At 46.5% G+C, this 22012-nt stretch overlaps 1 protein-coding gene across 2 annotated transcripts in view; it reads left to right on the forward strand.

The window, feature by feature from the left end:
- The window catches only part of CAD (carbamoyl-phosphate synthetase 2, aspartate transcarbamylase, and dihydroorotase), a 57938-nt gene that overhangs the window by 2220 nt on the left and 33706 nt on the right, over nucleotides 1-22012 (forward strand). The window contains exons 2-14 of one of the 2 annotated variants that reach the window (XM_015415130.1): nucleotides 4566-4705; nucleotides 6762-6894; nucleotides 7378-7520; nucleotides 9560-9701; nucleotides 11234-11405; nucleotides 11574-11759; nucleotides 11957-12069; nucleotides 12286-12428; nucleotides 12980-13111; nucleotides 14771-15004; nucleotides 17522-17743; nucleotides 20430-20618; nucleotides 20992-21116. In XM_015415130.1, coding sequence (XP_015270616.1) covers nucleotides 4566-4705; nucleotides 6762-6894; nucleotides 7378-7520; nucleotides 9560-9701; nucleotides 11234-11405; nucleotides 11574-11759; nucleotides 11957-12069; nucleotides 12286-12428; nucleotides 12980-13111; nucleotides 14771-15004; nucleotides 17522-17743; nucleotides 20430-20618; nucleotides 20992-21116 — 2074 coding nt within the window. The remainder of the gene's footprint in view (nucleotides 1-4565; nucleotides 4706-6761; nucleotides 6895-7377; nucleotides 7521-9559; nucleotides 9702-11233; nucleotides 11406-11573; nucleotides 11760-11956; nucleotides 12070-12285; nucleotides 12429-12979; nucleotides 13112-14770; nucleotides 15005-17521; nucleotides 17744-20429; nucleotides 20619-20991; nucleotides 21117-22012) is intronic. The other variant, XM_015415131.1, reaches the window with a different exon arrangement.

The following is a 22012-nucleotide window of genomic DNA, read 5'->3' on the forward strand; positions in this document are numbered from 1 at the left end:
ACATGGATAAATTAATTTCTTCCTTATATCCATGTATAGGCTACACTCACTCTAAAAGACAGTATTCCAATGTATCTATCTGTCCCAATGGACACAAGCATGTCCTATCAGAATCACAGAATCATAGAGTTGGAAGAGACCTCCAGGGTCATCTAGTCCAACCCCCTGCATAATGTAGGAAATTCACAAATACCTCCCCCCTCAGTAGCCCCTGTTCCATTCCCAGAAGATGACAAAAAACCTCCAGGATCCCCGGCCAAACTGGCCTGGAGAAAAATTGCTTCCTGACTCCAAAGTAGCAATCAGCATTTCCCTGGACCAGTATTTCCCTGGCTGCGTAAGAAAGGGCCACAAGAACTAAGCACTGATGCAAACTTTCCTGCTCTCCCTCTCATGAACTGCCTAAGTTTACAGAACCAGCATTGCTGTTGGATGGCCATCTAGCCTGTTTGGAAACCTCCAAAGAAGGAGAGCCCACCATCTCCTGAGGAAGTCTGTCCCACTGAGGAACTACTCTTAACTGTCATGAAGTTCTTCCTAATGTTCAGCCAAAAACTCTTTTGATTTAATGTCAACCCGTTGGTTCTGGTCTGACCTTCTGGGGCAACAGAAAACTACTCCATACCGTCCTCTAGATGACAGCCCTTCAGGTACTTGAGGATTGTTATCGTATCACCTCTCAGTCGTCTCCTCTCCAGGCTAAACATACCCTGCTCCTTTAGCGTTTCCTATTACTATAATATCTTGGATGGAATTGAAGGAGATAGCATAAAAGTTCTCCTGTAGCATGCCACAGTTATAATATATATATATAGGCAGGAGGACCTTGTGGGTACAAAAGAGCCAAGTAGATAGGGGAACAAACCCTTTGACCTCACATACATGAGCTAGATAGATCTAATTCAAAAAGCCGCTTGGAAATTAAGGTATTAAGCCAACCCTAAGCATATTAGTTCTTTAGGCTGAAAACCTAATAGTGAGGGTGTTGATTCAACTAACTCCCTCCAAGGGCTTGAATAAGGATGTTCTCTTAACAGAGACAAATATCTACCATTAGCAAACAGTATTGTCAGCCAACACCTAAAGGTGTCCCTCCATGCACGGGCCTCGAGTGAATGTAAACCTAATTCTAGCCTCAGAACAATTCCAGTTATGCATTGTGATGTCCCCGAAATCTTTTGAAGAGAAGATAACAATACATAATCTAGAGATTCATGGTATGTCTCTATCCGCACAGGAGTTCCCTATAATAGCTGGGAAATGACCTTGCTGTTAAAAACAGCAACGGTTATGGGGGCAAAATATACTTTGTATATTTTCCGGGGGCAGCTGGTTGGCAGTGTATAAAACAAGTTGCTGGACTAGAAGGACCATTAGTCTGATCCTACACAGTTGCTCTTATGCTATAATATTTCAAGGCTGCCTTAAGGGTCAGCTCAGCCTTGAAGTAAGGGAAGTCTGGGGTGGGGACCAGATGAAGCAGCAGCAGACAGAGATTCGACAGATTTGAGCTGTGGGGTGGGGGGAGCTTCTGCTGGCATGTAAAGCCCAAATTCATGCTGCGTTAGGCTAATCCTCCTCTGGAGTTATGTGTGGCAGTAGATGGTCATGATGATTGGGCAGGAGGCATCATTGGAATGCTGGAGAAGCCAATTTGGACATCTGGAGAAAATAAAGGGAAGCTTTGGAATGCATGTACTAGTTTTGGAAGCTGGTCCAACAAGACTGTGCACAACTAGCAGTTCACAATCCTGAGAATATGCGGCTGTTATGTTAAACAAACACACACCTAGTCCTTATGATGGAAAATTCAGCAGGGTTCGTTTTATGTTCTTATGGTCTGATTGTGTCTGCATGATGCAGCTGGTCTTTGCTTGTGATCTGAAAGCATGAAATCTCATATCTATGAGGGTAGTGCATTATGCCTGTTGAAAAAAAATCAGTGTAATTTTGTTTCATGTGTAAAAATAACTCTAAATGGAGGACAGGGGTAGGGGGCTTCCTGGATATGGAATTTGTGGAGATTGGACAACTGCCAGCCACACTTTTTCTAGCTGCTTTGCCCTTCCTTTTGCTTGGTGCAGCAGCATCAGATACCCTGACAGTGTCTGATGCAGCTCTAATTAGGTGTCACCTGAGATGGTTGGTGTAGCATCAGGGTCAACGTGTCCTTAATCTACAGATGGATTGAAGCAGGAAGAGAGAGAGAGAGTGTGTGTGTGTCTGGGAGCCTAGGGTCAGGTCATGCCATGTTTCTTGGTCAGTCTTTTTGAAGCTTTGTGGGCTTGACTCTGCTGTCTTCCGGGGACAGTGTTTTGCCAAAAGCAAGGGTTCTTTTAATGGATTTGAGCCATCAAAGAAGCTCAGTGGGGCGAGGTACCTTGGCAACACAAATATACTTCAATTACAGAAAAGGGCTTGGTTTATCGTTGGATCGTTAGACAAGGCTCCTAGCTTCTGTGCTTCTTTTTCACTCACCCATAAACCATGGGCCGCTTGGTCCCACAAACTACTGGGCCACTCTCCCAGTGGTTGACAGGGGTTCTGAAGATGGCCTCTGGCAGTGCCACTTTTAACTCAGTCTGGGTCTAATCACAAACCAGGCAATACCACTTAACTCAGTCTGGGTCAGCGTTCCCTCTAAGCTGAGTTTGTGTGAGCTGGCTCACAGTTTTTTAGCTTCTGGCTCACACATTGTCTTAGCTCAGGAAAGATGGTCCCAGAGCAAACTAATTTATGCAGTAGCCAAATCAACACAAATTTAATGTCCGTAGCTCACAGAGTAGAATTTTTGCTCACAACACTCCACAGTTTAGAGGGAGCATTGGTCTGGGCAGGGGTCATTTCGTAGAAAAAGAGCTTAGGGGGACTCATTAGCATAACTCATTAGCATATGCCACACCCCCTGACATCACCGGAAGTGTGTCCTCCCCACAGCCGGCGGCGACCTCCAGCGGGCACCAGCAGGGAGCTCCAGGCCCCGCCCTCCCGCACCTCACCCGGGGGGGATGGTGTCCCCCCACGTCCCCCCCCAAATGACCCCTGGGTCTGGGTATAATCACAAACCATGCAGGTATGCTGAGGGACGGGGGAGCATTTGGTGCGCCCTTTGACGTACTAATCACTAATGGACATGCCTGCCAGGTATCTTAATTCTCATCTTCTCCCTCCCTGTGCAGATATCTGGCTCTGCTCTGGCCCTCCCATTATTCCTCCTCTGATGACTCCCAGATGTCTCCATCCTACATCTCTGGGTCCACTTAAGGAGGAATTTGATAAGGCCCACACTCAGAAGGGATCAGCACAGAGACTGTGGTCCGTTTCTGCAACACAGCTTGATCTTCGGCTGCCTCTCCTCAAGCTTGGGCTCCCTCCAGTTCCTCCCACAAGAGTGCTTTTTGCAGTTGTGACACTGCAATTTTATCTTGCAGTTTCCTAATCTTTTCCTGGGTAGTCTGTCAGCATTTCCAGGTCATCCTTAGAGCTGTCAGAGGACCCATCCAATCCCCCATATGGCTTTTCAGTCCGCAGTTTCCACCCCCTAGTTCCATCGAACAGTGACTTCATGCCACTGGGGTCAAACCCTCACCTTCCACCACTTCAGATTCCCAAGCAACTGTGGAAGACAACCCAGCTCAATAGCTGAGCCACCAGGCCCCATGCCAGCGTAGCAGTCTATGCAGATATCTGGCTCTGCTCTGGCTCTCCACAGTTTGTCTTGCTCCACAGAGGCCTTGACCATCCAAATCCCATCCTTGTCACCAATTGTTTTGCCAGAGGCAAGAGTTCTTTGAATAGATTTGAATGGCCAAAGAAGCTGAATGAGGCAAGGTACCTGGACAAAAACTAATATACTTTGATTACAGAGGAGAAAATAAGCCACACTATACACAACAAAAACAGTTTCTTACACCCCTCTTTGGTCATGGGGGTTTCCTACAGAAACAAGTATTCCCAGCGGTTCCAGATCTCCAAGCCCACTTGCTACTGCTTCCTCTTTTATACTTCCCTGCCTATTTAGGTGCTGCCCTCCCAGGAGAAGTAACACCTGGCAATCAAGCCAGCTTGGGGTTAATGCCTGCCCCTGGAACTCCCTTTAGAAAGGCTGAATAGGAGGAAGAAATCTTGCAGCTACTTTGGTTATGGACCCTGGCTGCCGACATACTGGAAGTCTGGATAAGGTCACCTGACAACACTGTTCCCTAATCCTCCTTGGGGTTTTTTCTGCATTGGCACTACAGGCAGGATGCAGGGGGTTGTTTTGTAGTATTGCATTTAGTGACCCTTGGGCCCAAAGTCACAACGGAAGGATGTATAGATGCTGAGTTGAACTATGGGCCTGCTTCCCAGGAGCAGGTGACAGCCCTGTGCTGTGGCTGTGAGGCTGCAGAGGGAAAAGCACCAAGGCTTAGCTTTGTTGTTTCAGGGCAGGATGTTATATGTAGTGCCTTGGGTGGGGTATGTACATGGGTCCTGGGCACATTTGCCAAGCCGCTATGGACCCAGTCCCCTGGTATGACCTTGTGCTGTTGATCTGATTTGTGTTCTTTCCCTTGGGCTTGCAGTCTTCCAGACAGGCATGGTGGGATATCCTGAAGCACTGACAGATCCCTCCTACAAATCCCAGATCCTGGTGCTGACTTACCCTTTAATCGGGAACTATGGCATTCCTCCGGATGAATTGGACCAATATGGACTCTGCCGGGTGAGTGTGAGGCAGCAAGGAGAGCCCGCTTCTGTTTTTTAGGTGCTAGCACTGCAGCGAAGTGAATAAGTATTTCAGATTCCTCAGCACTGGCATCCAGTTTCTAGGCACTTTTTGTTTTTTAATTAACATTTTATACATAATGCAAACCAACAAATTTACAACCATTCACCAAACAACAAATCAAATTACATAAAATAAACCGACTAACAGAAGACTGTACTGAAAGTACCAGGATAACACATTAATCAAGCGATACCACACATCAGGTCTTATAACTTATATGCATTGCAGATATTATATTAAAGTTAAAGATTTAAAGTTTTTAGGAACCACTTCCGTCTGCCAATTTCTAGGCACTGTAAGAACTGAGTTAAGGGAGATTGTTCCAATATGGGCTAAAAGGTGGTTTGGCTTCCTAGGTATGGCTTTGGCCTGGCAAATAGCTCTCAGCTAAACTGGCATTCAGACTCTTGGTCTGTTAATGCCATACTCTGTGGATATATATCCGGTTTGCCTGCAGGTTCTGCTAGACAAAGTGATGTGGAATATATTGTAGAGTACAGAGGATGCTCTCTTGAGGAAGATATTCTGGAGCAGCACACTTATCGATCCTAATTGGGGTATTTATATCCTGCTTTTCTACTGTATAACTCTAAATATAACACACCTTGAGTCTGTTTATCAAAGAAAGGCAGGCTAGAAATGTCTAAATAATAGGTAACACTGAAAAAATATATATCCTAAAACTGTACAAACACACCACCTGAAATAAAACAACATAAAAAACAACAAATAAACTCAAAGGACAACAGCAAATAAAGGCAGCACTCTAAAAATGTACCAGCAGATCAGACTTCCCTACTTTTGATGTTTTTTGAGATAAAAAAGGTCTTAACAGAATGCTGAAGGTAAGGAACAAGAGGGTTAGGCGGGCTTCTTGGGGAAGAGAATTCTAGTCGGGGTGCCGTAGCTGAAAAAGCTCTGTTGTGTATATTCTCCTCCAGTCCCACCTTTGTTAGCATGGGCAAACACCATGGTACCCACAGTTGATCTCCAGTCATGAGCAGGTGCATATGCATGGAGAAAGGCTGAAAGTATCCTTGTCTTAGGCCATTTAAGGGTTTAAAGGCCAGAGCCAGGACTTGCAATGGAAATAAAGTTGGCAGCTAGTGACCGGTGTATGCTCCACCTGTGGGTTCCCATCAAGACTTTCTCTGCTGTTTTCTGGAGATGAATCAATTGAATCAAGCAGCCTAACTAGCCCTGATGAGCCTGAGCTCATCCAAGCTCAGAAGCTAAGCAGGGTCAGCGATGGACTCAGTACTTGGATTGGGAGACCACCAAGGAAGACCAGGGTGGCTATGCAGAGGAAGGCAATGGCAAACCACCTCTGCTCATCTCTTGCCTTGAAAACCCCATGAAGGGTTGCCATGAGTTGGTTGCAACATGACAGCACAGCACTTGACTATGATTACTTTACTATAGTGTTATAGCAGAGAGCCAGTTTGGTGTAGTGGTTAGGACTGCAGCCTCTAATCTGGGAGAACTGGGTTTGATTCCCCACTCCTCCACATGCAGTTGCTGGTATGACCTTGGGTCAGTTGCAAGTTCTTTCAGAGCTGTTCTCTCAAGAGCAGTTCTTGGGAGAGCTCTTTCAGCCCCACCTACCTCACAGGGAGTCTGTTGTGGGGAGGGGAAGGGGGTTGTAAACCGCTCTGAGACTCCTTCGGATAGTAAAGGGTGGGGTATAAATCCTCATCTCTAATCAGGATGCTTCCAAGGAATGTGTAACTGATCAGATCCACTTTTTTCAGCAATAGTCAGAGCTAGCAAGTCAGTCTGTGCTGGTAAAATGCACTTTTGGCCTCCAGATCTGATGGTGTCTCTAACCCTTGATCAGCATTGTCTTTGAGCAACGGTGATTCTGGGCATGCATATTTCACAGTGAGGTCCTCTTCACTGGAGGGGTCCCCACAGTAGGTGTCAGTGGGCTAGCCACTTTGGAGCTGGGATGCTAGAGTGTGTTCAGTCCCTGTTCCTTTTCCCCCTATAGTGGTTTGAGTCCAGCCGCATCCACGTGGCAGCCCTGATTGTGGGTGAGTGCTCTCGCAGCCCCAGCCACTGGAGTGCCACGCGCTCGCTTGACCAGTGGCTGCAGCAGAATGGCATTATTCCTGGCCTGGAAGGTAAGAGGTGCCCCGTAGAAGGACTTGTGCTGGGCCTGAAAGGAGGACTACTTTGGCAGGGGCTCATTAAAAGAACTAGCAGAGAAGAGAGCATTGGGGCAGTGTGAAAATCTAGCAGGGGCACTTTCACACACACTAAATAATGCACTTTCAATCCACTTTCAATGCACTTCGCAACTGCAAATGGTCACCAAAGTGGATTGAAACGGCATTATTTTGCATGTCTCTTCACAACATGGCAGAATGTGAAAATGGTAAATTGATTACAGCCCCCCTCCTGGTTAAGTTACCACTTAATTAAATGGCTGTCTGTTTTCTCCTTGTCTTTGCTTTGTGGGAAATACCACAATGTGTGCATGTTCTGAGGCTACTTCAAGTCAGCCTTAATCTAATTATTTCTCCCAGTGAGTGTAGGAAGATTTAAGGGTGGAAGGAGAGACCATCTGTCTCTTTTGGTACTCCTTTATTTTTTTACCCCCACAGGAGTGGACACACGAGCACTGACCAAGAGGATTCGGGAAAAGGGGACCTTGCTGGGCAAACTGGTTCCTGATGGCACCCATAACCAGAACCTGCCATTTGAGGATCCAAACAAGAGGCATTTGGTGAAGGAGGTCTCACTGAAGGTGTGTGTGAGGCCAGAGCAGTGTGGCCTGTGTGGCCCATAAACAGTAACATGCAAGATGTTGAGGGTCTGGCCCAAGAAACTGCTTTATTTAGCCAGATAGCAATCTTGGTCAAATTTCAGTCAAGTGGTGTTAAAAAAAAAAGTGTTGTTTGGAAGTTGAATATGTGAGAGATATTTCTGCCCTTGGTTTTATAGCGCTGGCCTTGTTCTGCAGGAGCAAAGGTGACTGCCCACCTTATGAGGGGATCTTCAGGAACACATTTGTTTTCCTCAGCACTGCCCTCCTGGCTTGTGCTGTTGGATGCATGTGCTCCTTAGCAGCGACAGTAAAACAGGAGTTCAGTGGCACCTGATTTCTTATTAAGGAATTTGACTACCTCTGAGGGATTCAGGTTGTGAGGCAGAATATGCTTTGGATCCTCCCCCCATGCAGAAGTTGCCTCCCCCCGCTCTGTGGTAAGCATTACACTTGAGGTAGAACTGGGTGCAAAGGTTCTGGTGGGCTGAGGAAAAGTAGTGTGTAAGTGGAAGAGCCCAGCCGAAGACTAGAGCAAGGATCTCCAGTATGGTGTCCACAAATGTGTTTCTTGAGGCCTACTTACTACTTTTGTCCTTCAGTTAATGTCTAAAGGGTCTTGAATGGAATAGGAAAAAATATCAGGGACTTTCAGGTCACCCCTTCAGCTGACTGGCTAGCAAAGTGTTGAGTTCATCTGAGGCAGGTGCAGTACAGTCATGGGCCCTCAACTTTGCCACAGACACAGATATTATTTTATCCCTCTGGACTTGCTTCCCCCCCCCCCCAATGCTGAAAGAAATGAGGAGGAATGAGCTTCTTAAACAAGAAAAGGTTTCTTTATTGAATTAACTGAAAAAGAACCAAGTTAAATCAGGCAAATAAATACAGAGGTGCTACAGAATGGTAATAAATGCATCTGTGAAGTACAAAAGCAGTTTGATTCCTTTCCTTAACAAACTACCTGCTACTGAGGAAGGAAATATAAAGGGGACAGTGGAAAATATATGAGCAGGGCAGCTCTGGGAAGGAGAACTGACAAGGCTGGAGAAGATGCAGCAGAGAGAGAAAGAGAGAGAGTCCATGGTGTGGAGAGAAGGGGGGCAACCGTACAGCTGGGGTACCAGGGAGGAATCCTCTGTGTTCCGAGGCAAAGGCCAGTGAGGCTGCATATGCAAATAACCTCTGTGTTCTGACTGGCTATGGGGGGGAGAGGAACAGCAAAATGTTTAGAATGTTGGAGGCAGGACTCAGGCAGAGCAGCCAGTGGATAGGGAGACCCTCTGAATGACAGATCAGAGAGCGAACTGATTTTGAAGTGTGTGGAATGTTCTAGAGAAGTGCAACCACCATTTGGCTTTTATTTAAAAGGGAGATACCCATTTGCTTGTTATGATTTCTTGTAAAAGTACTGGGGAGATTTGTTTTGTGTATGTTTATGTATGAGTATTAAAAGTATCAAAAATGTTCTGTTGAGGAGACTTGAGGTGTTAGATATTGTGAGTATCAAACTGATGAATGTTTTACATAACTGAGCAGAGGGAAAATCTTCCAGTCCAGCCCTCAAGATAAGGAAGAAATGCTTACTCCTTACGTCCTTGGGGGACTGCTTACGTCCTTGGGGGTGGGGGGGGGGGAAGGCCATTTGGTTGACTCCCACTGAAGAGTGGCTTTCTCATGAGTAATGGAAGAGCTGCCTTCACTTTCCTTTCATGCCCTCAGCATGACTCCCTGTCACTTTGGTGTCAGTTTGATCCAGACTCCACTTTTCATTGCTAGGTTCATGCTGAAGTGTACACATGTACAGAGATCAAAATGGCAGCCCCCCCCCCGGGGGGGGCGTGTCTCAGGGCATCACCACTTGGGGTTGCCATTTTGTAGTGGCATCCAGTACTATGTCTTAAACTTCCATCAATGCAGTTTCAACAAAGTTGGGAGCCCTATGCTGGAGGGAGGGAATGTTTCCCCTGGGTTTTATCTGATCCTTGAGCTCTTCTTCCCCCCCCCCCATAATATCATAGGCACCCCAAGTTTTCAATTCTGGCGGTTCTGTGCGGATCACCGCTGTAGACTGTGGCTTGAAGTACAATCAGATTCGATGTTTGTGTCAGCGTGGTGCAGCTGTGACCGTGGTGCCCTGGGATCACCCACTGGACAGTGCAGGTGAGTAGCTCAGGGGAGAGGCTCGCAGGGCCCTTTCCCATGTGGGGGCTGATGGGATGCCTCAGCCATGGAGTCACTTAAGAGTGTGCACTGGCATTGAAGTTCCCCATGATGGCTTGCCCTGGCAGACTGATTTATTTGATATGGTTCTTACCCCATTTTTCTGTATTTGATGCTTAAAGGTAAAATAATATTGTTAATACAAAAAATATAAAACCACGGTCCAACAATACAGAGATTGTATCTAGTTGTTAGCAAGAAAAAACATCAGCAAATCAAAGAAAGACTCTCCCTCCCCAGGTTTTTAGCTTGCCATATAAAGGGTAGCAGTGATTACTGTGTGCGGCTAGTTAAGTCAATAAAGGGTCCTATTGGCTAATAGTACCATCTCCCCTTTACAAGGAGGAAGTTTGCTCTTGTTGGTCTCTGAGGTGCTACCGGACTAAAATGTAACTGTTCATTACAAGTAGATGGTTTTCCAAACTCTTTGAAAACTGGCAGAGCCAGGGGTCATTTCCTGCAGGAGCACACAGGAGCGGAGCTCCGGCAGTAAAGAGCCCAGGGGGTGGGCACATGCAACAAGCCCCACCCCCTGCTCCCAGCAGCCCTCAGTCAGAGCAAGAAGCAGCCAGGTAAGTTGCAGAGCCCCCCCCGCCCCCCGGTCCAAAACAGTCCAGTGGCACCTTTAAGACCATGTTTTATTCAGGTACAACGAAGCTCTCCCTCCTCTGCGAAGACAAATCTGCACATCCCCCCCCCCAATAGCTAGCAATCCAAAACAGTCCAGTGGAGCCTAAGCGGTGGGTGTTGCCTTCTGACACACTTCCGGTGATGTCAGGGGGTGTGTCGTATGCAAATAAGTTATGCTAATGATTTATGCTAATGAGCTCCTGCACCTCTTTTTCTACAAAATGACCCCTGGGAGCTAAGGGAAATGCAGCTCTCTTGATGTTGGTTGATCTTTCTGTTCCTTTTGACACGGAAGAGGAGTAGGTTTCCCCTTGTGGCTCGAGTGAGCCTGAAAGGCACTTTGTTGAATTGATCCCAGTCTTACCCTACCTGGATCCACATATCTGAAGCCTCATGTCTCCTGGTGCTATGTCAGCTAAAGTTTCCACATGTAGCCTTTCCTCTAACGTGTTACTGTAAGGCAGTGTTGACATTCCAAGAACACAAATCTCTTTGGCAAGGTCGCCCTTATCTAAGAGAGAGTGCAGCTGGTGGAGCAACTGAATTTGATGAATGGTGCTTCAAACTACAGATACCTCTTGGGCATCCATAAATAAAGGAGACTCCAAAAATACCCCCAAACTGCAAACAGACTTTCTAAATGGTAATGCAGCCCTGTTCAGTTCAAACTGACCACCTGCATCCTGGAGAGTTAAAACCACCACCCCATTAAGCATATTGTCTGTCTTACTGGGATTATGCTTCAGTTAAGTAGCTTGCATCCCAGCATGTTGCTAGCTCCCGGCTTCTGTTCAAGACTTTCGCAGCCTCATTTGGATCAAATTCCCTCTTTACCCTCCCAGAATTTGACGGGCTTTTTATCAGCAATGGACCCGGGGACCCTGTGCTGTGCCAAGCGACTGTTGCCAACCTGCGTAGTGTTTTGGAGCTGCCAACCCCTAAGCCTGTCTTCGGCATCTGCTTGGGCCATCAGCTGCTAGCATTGGCCATTGGGGCCAAGACCTACAAGATGAAGTAAGTGTGTGTGTTTGAGGAAGGGGGGGGGGAATCGCCAGGTGAGCTTTCTTGAGAGATGCTGACTGGCCCAGCCTCTTCACCACAAAACAACTTTTCTTTGTGGGTGGGCTCTCCAGTTGCTCTCTCAGGTGGAGTCTTGTTTCACCCTTGTCATTTTCTCCTCAGGTACGGGAACCGTGGGCACAACCAGCCGTGTCTCCATGAGGGCTCTCAGCGCTGTTTTATCACCTCCCAGAACCATGGCTTTGCAGTGGACCCAGCTAGCTTGCCAGCTGGCTGGACATCTCTCTTCACAAATGCCAACGACCGCTCCAACGAGGGCCTTGTGCATGATTCAAAGCCCTTCTTCAGGTGGGAGCAGCACCTGGGGAGAAGCCATGAGTGGGACAGCCGTGATCTGTGTTGGAGGTGGCTAGCTCAGGGAGGGGCATAGGGTGAGTTGGGTGGGTCACAGGCTGTCATAGTGTCTCATGTGCCTCTGTAAGTGAGAAGTCACTTAGGGCCATAGCTGTGGTTTCTGACCCTCACCTGCTTCCCCCCCCCCCCAGTGTGCAGTTTCATCCAGAGCACAAAGCTGGCCCGGCGGACCTTGAGTGTCTTTTTGATGTTTTCCTGGAGACCGTGCACGACTTGCTTGCTGGAGGGCAGAATCCCAAGACAGGTGGGAGCTGTAGGGCAAGGCTGGTTTCTTTGGGGATCCACAGAAAGCCTGATTTTGCACCCAGACCGGGGAGGGGGAACTTGCTGAAGTCTCTCTCCCCTCTTTCCTGTCTGGGGTTTGCATGGCTGGCTTAGATGGGTTTGGGGGGGCTTTGCATGGGGAAGAGTGGCAGGTTTCCCTAGGGAATGGGGCTTTCATCTCTCTCTCTCTCTCTAGTGCATGAGCAGCTGCAGGACTGCCTGCAATCTGCAGAAGCCCCGCTTGCCAGTGATGTGTCCCGGCCCCGTAAAGTGCTAATCCTGGGCTCTGGGGGCCTTTCGATAGGGCAGGCGGGTGAGTTTGACTACTCTGGCTCTCAGGTGAGTGTAAATGTGAGGATGTGGAAAGTTTGGAGGGGGCGGGTATTGTTTTTTTTTTTGTGAATGACTGTTATGAGGGGAGAGCAGGAAAAGCAGAGGTGGTGCAAAGGTGTTAATTTGGTACAGGAGATCTCCAAGGAAAACTGAGAGCCGTCTGGGAAGTGCAAAAAACTTTTCTCAGCTTGCTCTCGGCTTGTGGGATCTTCTGTGCTGTCATGTTCTCAAGGTGATAACAGAGATTCTTCTGTGGGAAAGCCCTTGGTGGGTGAGGTTTATCAGCGCAGACTGACTGCAACATCCTACATTTCAGGAAAATGTTTGTTTTCTAACTCTTTGGCTTATTCCCTAGAAGTTTTTATTAATCCCTAGTGTGGTACAGCGGTTAGAGTGTCAAACCAGGACTGGAGAGACCTGGGTTTAAATTCCTACTCAGACATGAAACTTTCTGGGAAACCTTTGTTCAGGCTCTTGCTTCTCTCATAGCCTACCTCTTGGGGTTGTTGTGAAGATAAAATGAGGAATTATTTAACTCTAGTCTCTCTCTTTACCAGGCTATCAAAGCCCTAAAGGAAGAAAGCATCCAGACCGTGCTGATCAACCCCAACATCGCCACGGTGCAAACCTCCAAAGGCCTGGCGGATAAGGTCTACTTCTTGCCTATCACACTTGACTATGTCACCCAGGTGAGTTGAGCCTTCCTATCTCGCTCCATCTTGTGGGCCATGCCAGGAGCCTGTCAAACCTCTGCTCCCATTTGGGGCCTTTGTCAGGAAAGTGCAACTCAAGGGTGGCTTGGATTTGGGGTGGAAGTGTGGATTTTGATGGGAGGTAGAAGAAGAGTTGGTTTTATACCCTGCCCTTCACTACTTGAAGGAGTCTCAGAGCAGCTTACCATCACCTTCCCTTCCTCTCCACCCAGCAGACACCTGGCTATGAGGTGGGTGGGGCTGACAGAGCTCTGAGAGAACTGTGACTGACCCAAGGTCACCCAGCCGGCTTCATGTGGAGGAGGAACAGGGAATCAAACCCAGTTCTCCAGATTAGAGTCCGCTGCTCTTAACCACTGTACCACCTGGTGTTATTGGTCCTGCTGATGCAGTCCTGTCCTATCCCCCAACATAAACAGGTTATGTCTGCTTGTGCTACAAACGAGCTCCTCTTGGGTTTCTACCACCACACAGCTGTTGGTATGACCTTGATTCAGACACAATTTCTTTTAGAGCTGTTCTCTCAAGGGCAGTTCTCAAAAGAGCTCTCTCAGCTCCACCTACCTCACAGGGTGTCTGTTGTGGGGAAGGGAAGGGAAAGAGATTGTAAGCCACTCTGAGACTCTTTCATGTAGTGAAGGGCAGGGAATAAATCCAATCTCCTCCTCCTCCTCCTCCTTCATTTTTTTTTTACCTGGGAAACTCAGCAATGCCTTCCTTGGTCCCTGATGTGCTTTTGATTGAGGGACCATTGCCTCTGTGAAACAAAACCTATCATGCACAAATCTATCTAGCACCATCCAACCCTTCATCCACTGGCAGAAGGCTAACAAGAAAGACGGTATGCAAGGGCACAACATTTTAACATGATTTTGTGTTTGCTGTTCCAAGTCTAAGGATACAGCACTTACCTGTTAGCCAGACAACTATATGCATCTGCGTCTCTCTCGCTCTCTTTTGCATGGTGAAGGGATGCATGAAAACACCCTCGCTGGTAGAGTGATCCAGACTCTGTAAACTTCAGTTTTTTCTGTCTCGGGTTTTTGGTCCATCCTTTAAGGGCCAGCAGTTAAGTGAGTTGTTTGACCCTTGCTTGTCAAACTGTCTCATTGATCCCTCAACTGAGCCAGTCCATTCCAGCTACTTTTTAGCCAGGTTGAATAATTTGAGAAGTGGAAACTAGAGAAGTGAAACTCAGGCAAAGGGGTGTAGTTCAGCGGCAGAGCATCTGCGTTGCATCCAGGAGGCCCCAAGTTCAATCCCCAGCATCTCCAAAGGACCAAGCAGTAGGTCTCTGCCTGAGACCTTGGAAAGCTACTGCCAGTAAGAGTAGAAAATACTAACCTTGAAAGACCTGTGGTCTGACTTGGTAGAAATCAACTTAGTGTTCGCCTCCACCTTCCCTTCTGTATGTTCATTACCATCCCTCAGATGCAAAACTGGACCATTTCCATCAGTGGTATTTGGGAGAGAACTCAAGGCCAATTAATGTTCCAGGGCAGAATTGAGGCACTGAAGCGTGTCTTTTGCCTGCCTTTGTGGAGTACAATAATGAAGTTTGCCGTGAGTTGTATCTGGAGGAATTTCCTTGGCCCTTCCCTCTGCCACAGTGGCCTTTTTCCTCCCTGTGGATAGGTGATCAAGAATGAGCGTCCAGATGGTATCCTGCTGACCTTTGGAGGACAGACAGCGCTGAACTGTGGCGTGGAACTGACCAAGGCTGGTGTACTGGAGCGGTACCGGGTGCGAGTCTTGGGCACCCCCGTGGCTTCCGTTGAGATGACTGAGGACCGCAAGGTCTTCGTGGAGAAGATGGAGGAGATTGGAGAACATGTAGCACCTAGCGAGGCTGCTTGTTCCATTGAACAGGTATGGGGGTGATCTTGCTCTGGCAAATGGGGCATTCTTTGAATAGCCAAAGTGACCATAGTGTTCTGACCTTCCCAACTATTTACATGGTGAGGATTGTACCATGATGATGATTGGCGTTCAGGGAGGGAAGCTCAAGGTTGTTCTTATGCTGTGGTAACTAAAGGCAACCTCCACATCCAGAAGTAGTAAACCACTGAATACCGGTGGTACTAGGAGGCAACATCAGGGAAAGGTCTTGGCTTATATGCCTTATTTGTTGGTTCTCCAGGCCAGGTGGTTGGCTGCTGTGTGAAACTGAACTGGTCTTTTTTTTTTTTTGTAAATTTCTTTTTATTTTAACCAGATGTCTCACATTCAACATTTTATCCTTATACAACTATTTCCTTTATATTTTCCCCCTCCCCCCTTCCCCCCTCCCTCCCCTCAGTCCCCCCCTTTCTTTCTTCCATCATTGCTTCAGCCACGGGCACAAGGTCCAGAGTTTCCATTGAATATCCTTCCTGGCTTCATCCTCCTCTATCCACTCGAAGTATGGCGACCATTTTCCTCTTATCATCCTCTTCTTTTCTTCCCAGGTTTTCTGCTCCGTCATCAAAGTTACGATATCTGATTGGATGTATTCAAAAAGATAGTTATTCCAATTCTCCATGGTCCACTTGTTCTTATCCTTCCATCCTAATGCTATTACTGCTTTCCCAGCTAATATCATTGCCTTAAGTACCTCTTGGTATTTACCTCCTATTATCTCGCTCTTCAAGATGCCTAATGTCATTAAATTAATGTCTATTGGTATTAATACCCCTATCTTATCCTTTACCCTATCCAATATTTTTTTCCATAAGTCCTGCACCTTGGCACATTCCCACCACATATGCGAATACCAACCTTTTGCCTGATTGCAATGCCAACAGTTCGAGCTCATCCCAGGTATCATATTGGCTAGTTGTGATCATTTTTTATATATCTTACCAGCTAGACCTCTACCTGTCTTTCTCTTTTCTTTGTACAATGCTTCTGCAATTTCTTCCGAATCTCCCACCCTCTTTTGCTGGGTTTTTTTAATCACATCATATAGTCCCATCAACTTCAACCAGTACTGTTTCCCTATCGTCTCTGTTATTGTTTGTAAGGGTTTTAATTGGCCACCTTCTCCGTACATGTCTCTTATTCTAAATAGTCCCTTTTCTTTCAGGGCTTTCCACCAGTAGGGGTCATCGCCTCCCTCGTATAAACTTTCTAATGGTGCCCATTCGGAAGGTTTACTCAACCAAGTGGGTTGCCACTTTTTCCATATTTTCAGTGCCGTTCTCCTGGGTCCCACTGCTTTACCATATTCCTTGTTCACTTCCCTTGTGAATATACCAAATCTCCCAGCTCCCTTGTTTAATTCATTTTCCAATCTGACCCATTTCTGATCTACATCCTCTCCTATTTCCATCAATGACTTAACATTGAAAGCCTCATAATAACCTATCAGATCAGGTATACCCCACCCCATTACATTCTGCGGGTTATATATAAACTTTTTCTGCTTTCTAGATTTTTTCTTTCCAAATATCCATTCCCTAATTGTCCCATTCCATTTTCCTAACTGTTGTGTGTTTAATTCTACTGGGAGCGTTTGGAGTAGATACATTATCTTGGAGGTTAGAAACATTTTAGCCGTTCTTATTTTATTTGAAATGCTTAAGTTTTTATTTGTCCATCTTTTCATGTCCTTACAAACCTTCTTCCAGGCCAATTTGAAGTTCCTTTCAGCTGTTTTTCCCCCGTTCTTCCTAATTTCAATCCCTAGATATTTTATTGTCTTAGTTCCTAATCCTATTTTTGTCATCTTTGCAATTTCTCTTCTTTCTATTATACCTACATTGAAGTACATGATTTCAGACTTGTCTATGTTCACTCTTAGCCCTGAGTATGCTTCAAAGTCCTCCAGTATAGTTCTTATTTCCCTAATTCCCTCCTTGGGGTTTGTCAGAGTTATCATTATATCATCTGCAAACAAATTGATCTTTAGTTCCTCATTGCCTATGTGATATCCATCTATTCTACCAACTGAACTGGTCTGATACAGCAAGGCTGCTCTTAAATTCTTATGAGCTCATTTTAGCCACATCTCAGTAAAGAGTGCCTCAGAGCATATACAGAATGCCCTTTTTCCTCATCCAGTAATCACAAACTGCCGCTACATCTCTGGGATTAGGAGAAAAGGTTCCCAGTGAAGATCTTGTGTCTAGTTCTAGGAGGTGAATCACAGAGAAAGCATTATTTTTGGCATAATAGCGAGAAAGCGCTTTCTGGCCTTCTTTGGGGAACAGTGAATCCTGGGTAGGCAAGTGGCTTAGAGGCTGCCTGGAGTTATTGGCTAAATGCTAATGGTGTCTGCTTGTGCTGGATGCTGATGGTATCTTCTTGTGTGCTAAGTCCATGGAGACTGTGTTCCTAAATGCTTCCTCTCCCTTGCCAGTCACCATGGCAGTGGAACAGCCTTTCCTTCTCTCTCCCTACCCACAGGCTCAGGCAGCAGCTGAACGTCTTGGCTATCCGGTGCTTATGCGTTCGGCCTATGCACTGGGTGGGCTGGGCTCTGGCTTTGCCAATGGGAAAGAGGAACTGACGGCACTCGTGAGCCAAGCTTTCGCCCACACCTCGCAGGTGCTGGTGGACAAATCACTCAAGGGCTGGAAGGAGATAGAGTATGAAGTGGTTCGAGATGCCTATGACAACTGCATCACGGTAAGGGCCTTGGGGATTTGGGAGTGAGGGCAGGGTTCTTGTCTTTGAGTCTAAACGCAAGGAGGCACGGCTAAATTTTGCAGAATGGTTTGCGTAGTTAACCAGCCAGCGGGTATTAGTCTGTGCAGAGGCTGGACTATCTATTAATATTTTTTTGAAACTGACCCTTTCCCAAGCCTGTGTACATCTAACAGGGTTAGGCATGTGCACTTGGTGTATATACTGAGCCGAATAAATACCTGAAAAATACCCTATCAGTATTTTTGGGGTATTTATTCAGCCAGATACAGATTAAGCAATCTGATTTGGCTACCGAAATAGCTACACCCGAATAAAAACTAATATTATTTGCTTTTTATTTGAGTGCAGCTAGACTTCTCTTGCTGAGTTGTGCCACCTTCAGTTTGTTTGGCTACTGAAATAGCTATACCCGAATAAAAGCTAATATTATTTGCTTTTTATTCGGGTGCAGCTAGACTTCTCTTGCTGAGTTGTGCCGCCTTCACTTTGCTTGCTCCATTACAACCTATGGGGATAGTACCAATAGGCTATAAGGGAGCTAAATAGATTCAGGTTTCCTGAATACCAATATTATACTGATACTGGTATTAGGGAATACTGACATTTTTCGTGTCCAATAGACCCAAATTGGGGGGAAAACTTTTTTTTTTGCACACCCCTAAATAGGCTCTAAGGTACAGAAACATAAATTAGACTACCCAGAGACCAGATTGAACCACTTCGAGTGTGGCAGGATTGATATGACCCACAAATTCATTGGTCTCTAGTTTGTGCCTTGCCCTCTGTTCTTCCGCACCACTTGGAAAAGAGAAGGGCAGGAGCATTTGCTTCTAAAAAGAATGATTACCCCTTTGACTGAAGTGGTTAATCCTAGCAGCCTTGCCTCAAAGGTTTGGCTCACTCTTTCAGAGATGTATGTGGAGTTGAGTGTTGCCCCCTTGCTTTGTCAGGTCTCTGTCTTTCCCACCTTTGATTCTCTTCTTCAGCATATAAGGCCTCCTATCCCTGTACTAGGAAGTTTCTCCCCAGGTCCAGTGGCCCTTCTGTTTGCTCCCTCTTCGCTTGTTTCTCTCCCTTCTGCAGGATTTCTATCTTTTATTTCCTCTCTGTTTCTCAGCCCATCCTCTATCCCTTTCCAGTGAATCTGCTTCTTAGTTCTCTGTCTCATGGGCCTTAGTGCTACTTCCTCTCCCTCTTCCTTTCTGCCCACCCAACATTTCTGCTTCTCCTTCCTGGCAATTGGAGACAATGTCTCCCATTCCCTGAAGCTCTATGGCACTGCTTAGGTAAGCTGACAGGGCCAGTTCACCATCCAAGTGGCCATGCGGGCAGGCACCAAATCAATGGGAGCGGATGGCAGTGTGGGAGGATACGACGCAGGCTACAGGAGACATTTTGTTTCTGCGCCCACCTAGTCTTGGCCCCGGGAAAAGGGGGGTTTGGGTTAGCTCAATTGAGTCAAGGCTGGCTCATCATTTCCTTCCTTCCTTCCTTCCTTCCTTCCTTCCTTCCTTCCTTCCTTCCTTCCTTCCTTCCTTCCTTCCTTCCCTCCTTCCTTCCTTCCTTCCTTCCTTAGAAGCTGTACTGTGTTCTGACATTCTGTTGCTGACTTCCTTCCTTCCTTCCTTCCTTCCTCAGAAGCTGTACTGTGTTCTGACATTCTGTTGCTGACACTTTCCTCCTCAGTCATTAGAACAGTGCTGCAGCTAGGCCCTCCTCCCATCTGTCAGCTCTAGCATCTTCACTGTCTCAGCATGGAGTCCTTCAAGAAGAAGAGTTTGTTTCTGTACCCCGCTTTCCTCTACCTTAAGGAATCTCAAAGGGTCTCTCCTTCCAACATGGTGGTGTAAGGGTTAAGAGTGGCGGACTCTTGGGTTGTAGAATTGGGTTTTATTCCCCCCACTCCTCCTCCACATGAAGCCTGCTGGGTGACCTTGGGCCTGGTTGAGAGTTCTCTCAGAACTCTCTCAGCCCCACCTACCTCCCAAACTGCCTGTTGTGGGGAGAGGAAAGGAAGGTGATTATAAGCTGCTTTGAGGCTCCTTAAGATGGAAAAAGGCAGGCTATAAAACCCCAGCAGTGTAAATCAAATTATAATTAAAGCTGGAAGAGCTCAGGTTAATATGTGGAGATCTCCTAATTTTTGTACTTTTTAAAATTAATAATAATTTTTATTTTATTAGAAATACACAAATACAGATGTGAAGATGAAACATTTTGAAATAACACAATAAAACCAACATATAAACTTTCAAATAAGATTTCCACCTTGTTACCTTTGTGTGTGTGTGTGTGTACGTATGTGTTTTCCGTTCTTAAAATATTGTAAGTATCATTAAACCTTCATTAAACCTTATAACAATATTATATTAAATTATGCAACTCATACCCATGTGAACTATATAACTGATCAACTGAGTTTGTAGGATTTTCTAATGATCTCAATAAGAAGAAAAGCAAAGAATGAAAGCATAATAACTGAAAGAAACTTCAAATCCATTTATGGAATTGGGACCACTCGGAGGAGAGGAAGTACTGCGATGCTAAATAGTCTAATATCGGGTACTTGATGGGCAAGTCTGAACTGTGTGGTTATGACCTAGTTTGCTGTTGAGTGTTCTGAAGTGGGTAACTTCCTCCCTTCTCCCCTTTCCTTCTCACCTAGGTGTGTAATATGGAGAACCTGGACCCTCTGGGCATCCACACTGGGGAATCTATCGTGGTGGCCCCCAGCCAGACACTCAACGACCAGGAGTACAACCTGCTGCGCACCACGGCCATCAAGGTGGTTCAACACCTGGGGATTATCGGCGAGTGCAACATCCAGTACGCGCTGAACCCTGAGTCTGAGCAGGTGAGCCTCTGCAGGGGTGGAATTGCAGACATTAGTTGGAGCCATGGCTCAGTGGTAGGGTGCTCGCTTTGCATGCAAAAGATCCCAGGTTTGTCCCCCTGGCCCCATCTCCAGTAAAAAGAATCTCCAGTAGTTGGACTGGTGCAAAGACCTTTCTCTTCTTGAGAGCCTCTGTACTTGGAGGAGACAAGTGGTCTGATTCAGTACAGCTTCATATGACCCCTAGGAGTTCCATGCGTGGAGATAGGGAGGAATACATTGGTAGTGGGAGTAGGCAGACTTCTTTCCTCTGCTCACCATAGCTGAAGGGTGGTGGAAGCCTTTGGTTGGCCTTGTTGCTGCATTTCTTTCTGTCTTCCCCCCCATTCCACAGTACTACATCATAGAGGTGAATGCTCGGCTCTCACGGAGTTCTGCGTTGGCAAGCAAGGCCACCGGTTACCCATTGGCATATGTTGCTGCCAAGCTGGCTTTGGGCATCCCTTTGCCTGTCCTCAGGTATTGTCTGCACAGCTCTCTCGGTGGTTTGGGTGTGTGTGTGTGTGTGAGAGAGAGAGAGTGTGTATTGCTTTGCCTGATCGTACTTAGGAGTCTGCTGACTTACTGCTTCTCATTGGACAGAATGGTGTTTATGTAAATGAAGAGAATTTGTCTAGCGGTTAGATTAGGACTAAGGTAATCTGGGTCCCCCTGGGGGTGACCTTGCTGTTTTTCGGCCTGACCTACCTCTTATTTTACTTATTTACTTAATTTATATGCCACAAAGCTGCTTGCACTTCTCTGTTTTATCCTCACAATATCTGTGTGAGGTAGGGAAGGGCAGCTGAGAGTTCGATGACTGGCCCAAGGTCACCCAGCAAGCTTCCATGTAAAGTGGGGATTCAAACCTGGGTCTCCAACACCTTTCTGACATGCTACCTTGCTACACCACAATAGCTTTCCAGGGTTTGTTGGGACAGGGGAGGAGAATTGTGCATGCTTGCTTTGAGCTCTTTTGATGAATGGTGGGATAAAACATACAGAAGTATTTCTTCTGCTTGACTTTTCTAGAGCAACTCTCTTGCTTTGCCATAATTTTCCATGAAGCATGTTGGACCTCATTTGTCTTTTGAAAGCTACATGCTTTCATAAAGGATTGCTCATCATAGCTGCTTTGGTGGCATCTCAGATTTTGCATCATCTGGCTCGGTCTCCTTTCTCTCACAGCACATTTGCTCGGCAGGGGGAGAGACAACCCCTGCCAGTTTGGAGAGAGACAAAGAACCCAGGCTTTGCACTGTCCTGGATGTGCAACTTTCCCTCCTTTTGTTCTCTTCATCCATGGTGTGCTGATGCTCACTTTGTTCTCCCTAAGCACACACCCCATTTTGATCTAGTAGCCACCAGCCCTGCCT

The sequence above is a fragment of the Gekko japonicus genome, unplaced genomic scaffold (assembly GCF_001447785.1).
Source record: "Gekko japonicus isolate JY-2015 unplaced genomic scaffold, Gekko_japonicus_V1.1 scaffold63, whole genome shotgun sequence".
In the NCBI taxonomy this organism is placed as follows: Eukaryota; Metazoa; Chordata; class Lepidosauria; order Squamata; family Gekkonidae; genus Gekko; species Gekko japonicus.